The sequence below is a fragment of the Nematolebias whitei genome, chromosome 21, assembly GCF_014905685.2.
Source record: "Nematolebias whitei isolate Nwh7 chromosome 21, NemWhi1, whole genome shotgun sequence".
Lineage (NCBI taxonomy): Eukaryota > Metazoa > Chordata > Actinopteri > Cyprinodontiformes > Rivulidae > Nematolebias > Nematolebias whitei.
Genome location: NC_056518.1, coordinates 23116894 through 23122301, shown reverse-complemented (window position 1 = coordinate 23122301; position 5408 = coordinate 23116894). Strand labels below are relative to the sequence as shown.

General features: G+C 40.4%; 1 protein-coding gene across 1 annotated transcript in view; it reads left to right on the top strand.

The window, feature by feature from the left end:
- babam2 (BRISC and BRCA1 A complex member 2) overlaps positions 1-5130 on the top strand; it is a 91896-nt gene extending 86766 nt beyond the window's left edge. Inside the window, exons 9-12 of the mRNA XM_037695415.1 lie at positions 4120-4190; positions 4271-4353; positions 4449-4602; positions 4740-5130. Of these exons, the coding sequence (XP_037551343.1) occupies positions 4120-4190; positions 4271-4353; positions 4449-4602; positions 4740-4803 (372 nt within the window). The 3' untranslated portion in view covers positions 4804-5130. The remainder of the gene's footprint in view (positions 1-4119; positions 4191-4270; positions 4354-4448; positions 4603-4739) is intronic.
- Positions 5131-5408: the final 278 nt, after the last annotated feature.

Genomic DNA, 5408 nt, shown 5'->3' with positions numbered 1-5408 from the left:
TGTGTGTTTCCTTTGATGTCTAATTTTGCTGCAGACTGTAGATAGATGTGCTCAGACAACCAAACATCATCCATTGGGGAGTGGTGGCGCAGAGGTTAGAGAGGTGGGCTTGTGATCCGAAGATCGCCGGTTCACGCCCCGGCCCCGACAACATCAAAATTGTGGGTGGGGTAGGTGAAACACCCACACTTGCCCCCACCCTCATTCGCCCCACTCTGGGCCCATGAGCAAGGCCCTTAACCCCCACCATGTGCTCCCTAAACAGGTCTCTCTTGAAAATGAGTTCTCGTGGCTCAATGAGACTAACCTGGATAAATAAAGGCTAAATGAAAAAAAATTTATATAAAATCAGATATGAGATCAGTCACACTTTATGATATGAGAGCCGGGGGTGGTGTTAATGTGACAGAGATCTTTAATCACATTGCAGTCAGGACTACTGGCGTTGTTGCATCACGTTCCGCACGCACACACACATGTAAAAACGCAATAATTGGGTGTGCAGGCAGGAGTCATGGGTGCGGGCAGGTTTGAATACCTGCAGAGCAAGATCACCTGTCTTGCATCATTTAAAGCTCTAGGCAGCCAATAGGAGGACTGGGCACATTGATAGCAGAGGCAGGAAGTCCATTTATGGTATGGGTGTGAAAGTTCAGTGATCCTTAGTTCCTTTAACACACAAACAGAGTGTAATTAAATAAATAGCTTGTAGAGTATGTGGCCTTGCAGCTTTTCAAAAAGCAACATTGCCGCCTCCGCTGTTTAGTGTGAACAAAAAAGAACAGAAGCCTGAGTCACAATGGCTGTCTGTGTTTGAGAGTTCTTGTAGAAATGAGACCCATCAAATGGCCAATTGTGTCAGAGATTACCACTTTCCTTTTTACAAAACACTATCATTCACACAAGGTTGATATGTATTCAAAAAAATGTGCAGTTAGGAGTGGCAAATCCAACTGCAGCTCAGTGATGATAGATGCTGGCTCAAGATGAATCAAACACTGAATACATACTTTATACAGATCATAAATATGTTGGCTGTGTTATATTAAAAGATTAACTTTGCAGTGACCTAATGTTTCTTAAACACACTTATCTACAGATAATTAGCACATCCATCCATCCATCCATTATAGTTTACCCACTTCTTCCTTTTTGGATTGTGGGAGTCACTGATGCCCATATCCAGCAGTCTCTGTGTGAGAAGCATGGGACACTCTAGACAAGTCACATGTCCATCACAGGGACACATAGAGACAAATGAGACAAACAACCATTCACTCTCGCACTCACACCTAGGGACAATTTAGAGTTACCAATCAGCCTAACATGCATGTTTTTGGCCTGTGGGAGGAAACTGGAGTACATGGAGAAAACCCACGGATGAATGGAGAGAACATGCAAACTCTACCCAGACAGGCCCCCGGATGGGATTCGATTCGGCGACCTGTTCACTGAGAGCCGGCAGCTCTTCCAACTGTGCCACCATGTCGCCCATTTTTACATTAAAAGCTTAAATATTTTTTAAGACATAAATTAGCATATTTTACCTCAAACATATGCATTATGTCAATTCTTCCAGCTGTCATTCTAATGTGTGTTTATATTTATATAAATATATATGCGAAAGTATTCGGCCTCCTTGAACTTTTCAACCTTTTGCCACATTTCAGGCTTCAAACATAAATGTATAAAATTTAGATTTTTTGTGAAGAATCAACAACAAGTGGGACACAATTGTGAAGTAGAATGAAATTTATTGGATGTGTCAAACTTTTTTAACAAATAAAAAACTGAAAAGTGGGGCGTGCAATATTATTGGGCCCCTTTACTTTCAGTGCAGCAAACTCACTCCAGAAGTTCAGTGAGGATCTATGAATGATCCAATGTTGTCCCAAATGACTGATGATGATAAATAGAATCTACCTGTGTGTAATCGAGTCTCCGTATAAATGCACCTGCTCTGTGATAGTCTCAAGGTTCTGTTCAAAGCGCAGAGAGCATCATGAAGACCAAGGAACACACCAGGCAGGTCTGAGATTCTGTTGTGGAGAAGTTTAAAGCCGGATTTGGATACAAAAAGATATCCCAAGCTTTAAACATCCCAAGGAGCACTGTGCAAGCAATCATATTGAAATGGAAGGAGTATCAGGCCACTGCAAATCTACCAAGACCCGGCCATCCCTCTAAACTTTAATCTCGAACAAGGAGAAGACTGATCAGAGATGCAGCCAAGAGGCCCATGATCACTCTGGATGAACTGCAGAGATCTACAGCTGAGGTGGGAGAGTCTGTCCATAGGACAACAAGCATTCGTACACTGCACAAATCTGGCCTTTATGGAAGGGTGGCAAGAAGAAAGACATTTCTCAAAGATATCCATAAAAAGTGTTGTTTAAAGTTTGTCACAAGCACCTGGGAGACACACCAAATATGTGGAAGAAGGTGCTCTGATCAGATGAAACCAAAATCGAACTGTTTGGCCACAATGCAAAACGATATGTTTGGCGTAAAACCAACACAGCTCATCACCCTGAACACACCATCCCCACTGTCAAACATGGTGGTGGCAGCATCATGGTTTGGGCCTGCTTTTCGTCAGCAGGGACAGGAAGATGGTCAGAATTGATGGGAAGATGGATGGGGCCAAATACAGGACCATTCTGGAAGAAAACCTGTTTGAGTCTGCAAGAGACCTGAGACTGGGACGGAGATTTATCTTCCAACAAGACAATGATCCAAAACATAAAGCCACATCTACAATGGAATGGTTCACAAATAAATGTATCCAGGTGTTGGAATGGCCAAGTCAAAGTCCAGACCTGAATCCAATCGAGAATCTGTGGAAAGAGCTGAAGACTGCTGTTCACAAACGCGCTCCATACAACCTCACTGAGCTCGAGCTGTTTTGCAAGGAAGAATGGGCAAGAATTTCAGTCTCTCATGTGCAAAACTGATAGAGACATACCCCAAGAGACTTGCAGCTGGAACTGCAGCAAAAGGTGTCGCTACAAAGTATTAATGCAAGGGGGCCAAATAATATTGCACGCCCCACTTTTCAGTTTTTTATTTGTTAAAAAAGTTTGACACATCCAATAAATTTCATTCCACTTCACGATTGTGTCCCACTTGTTGTTGATTCTTCACAAAAAAATAAAGTTTTATATATTTTTATGTATGGCAAGCCACGTTGCTATATAATTGGATCGTCAGCCGCACGCATCCGCTGACGTAATCAAAAGCCCGACACCAACCTGGTCCACCCATCCAGCACATTATTTTGGCTCAGGCTGGGCCGGGCCCAGGTTAGAAATGATAGCTCTAAACAGCGGGGCGGGCAGTGGTGACTGCGACTAGTTGATGTGAAATTTAAAAACTCGCGAGATGTCCTAGAATTGACTAGTCAACTAGTCTTCATCCCAATTTTTTATATTATTATTATTATTATTGTGTGCATCAAACTATCGTGCTGTGGCACTTTTTATTTTATTTAGACAGTTTGCTGTGCAACACATAAAAAAAGGTCTAGAGGTTCATTGACTATAAAACAGTCTCTCTGGGGATCTTTTTCCAGGTTTAAAATCAATGTGTAGCTATTTTGCTTGTAAAAGTTTCCACTACGTTCGTGATAACCAAAAAAAAAAAAAAAAACACTAAAGCAACTCCATTTTTAGTCTGTCAATATAAAATATCAGGGAAAAATAATTTGTCTATGCACATAAAATCCTTTTGATGCATGTTTTTTTTTTTTTTTTTTTTGCACAGCAATTTAAGGTTTAAGTAGCCACATTGGAACTAGGGAAATCTGCACCTACAGTACATTTAAAATGTCAATGGTTGTGCATCATTTATTTGTATCATACGAAAAATAACCAATTTTTGCCATTTTTTTCCTCTCACCCTTACTCAACTTGGAAGAGTTGTTAACATGACACGAGGCAGGAAGTGTTGTTTAAGCACATCTCTAACGTAAGCTAACACATCTATCTGAACAAATTAGAGGCTGGTGACTCACTTGTCAATAGTAAAATTAGTCTTATTTAACAACAAACCTCTTCTACTGAATGTGATTCAATTTCAAAATATTCACCTGTTCTCTCACTTTCACTTTGTTCTGGCTAGGTGCAATATGTCATCCAAGGTTATCACAAGAGGAGGGAGTACATTGCTGCTTTTCTCAGCCACTTTGGAACGTAAGTCAGCTATTACAGTCCAAATTATCACTCATTAATGAAGCTGAGTCATAGTGATACTCTGTGTTTGTGATGTGCAGGGGGGTAGTGGAGTATGATGCAGAAGGATTCACAAAACTCACTCTTTTACTTATGTGGAAAGATTTCTGCTTCCTGGTTCATGGTAGGTGAGGCACAGATGTTATTTTACAAGTTGCTTAGATTTATTTTGACCCGCTGTTTTCCGCATTTGTCTTCTTGTTCCTGTGCACTTTGTAGTGGATCTCCCACTGTACTTTCCCAGGGATCAGCCGACTCTCACCTTCCAGTCTGTGTACCACTTCACCAACAGCGGACAGCTTTATTCTCAAGTGCAGACGTCGTATCCTTACAGCCCACGCTGGGACGGCAACGAGATGGCCAAAAGAGCAAAGTATGTCAAGCGTGTCACTCATAGGACTGTGGAATTAAACATATTTGAATTTTATGAACTCTTTACAGACTACTGTTTTTTGTCAAGTGTTTTAAACACTATTTAATTCAGATTTTATTATTTTTTATTTTATTCAGGGCACACTTCAAGAGCTTCATCCCTCAGTTTCAAGAGGCAGCCTTCACCAATGGAAAGCTCTAATGTTCCTTCTCACTTCATATCTGGAAATTTCTGCGTATTATGCGAATGTGTGTGTGTGTGTGTGTGTGTGTGTACGGCCTTGTGTGTGTCTAAAAACAAAGACATGCACAGTTTGTTGGGAGAGGCCACTTTTCTCTTTGACTTTCCAGTCCAGACCGTGAACATCAACCTTGGTAATTGACCTTTGTAGCACTGTAAAAGCTTTTATTTTGAAAACTCTGAGAGGGACTTATTGTGACAAATTGTACATCCTTATAGTAAAAATGTTTTAGTTGTGCTTCTGCCGACTTCACACAAGGATTTATACTGTTTTCATCAAAAAGAGCTGAAGGAAGAATCTTTATGTACTGCTTTATTTTTTGTTGCTCACAATCTTTTAAGTTTTGCTTCACTCTATATGTTAAAACTATCTATAATTTGATTTTGAACTGTTAAATTGTTGTTTCCATTCTTAAAATCTGTCAAGTCTTTAACGGGCATATTGATGTAAGTCACTGACAAATGTGTTTGTTCAAAATGTCTTTACAGTAAAACTTGTTTTTTCCTAATTCTGTCCCAAATTTGTCTTTTCTGGATACATTTCTGAGCCAAATTTCATCCAGTCT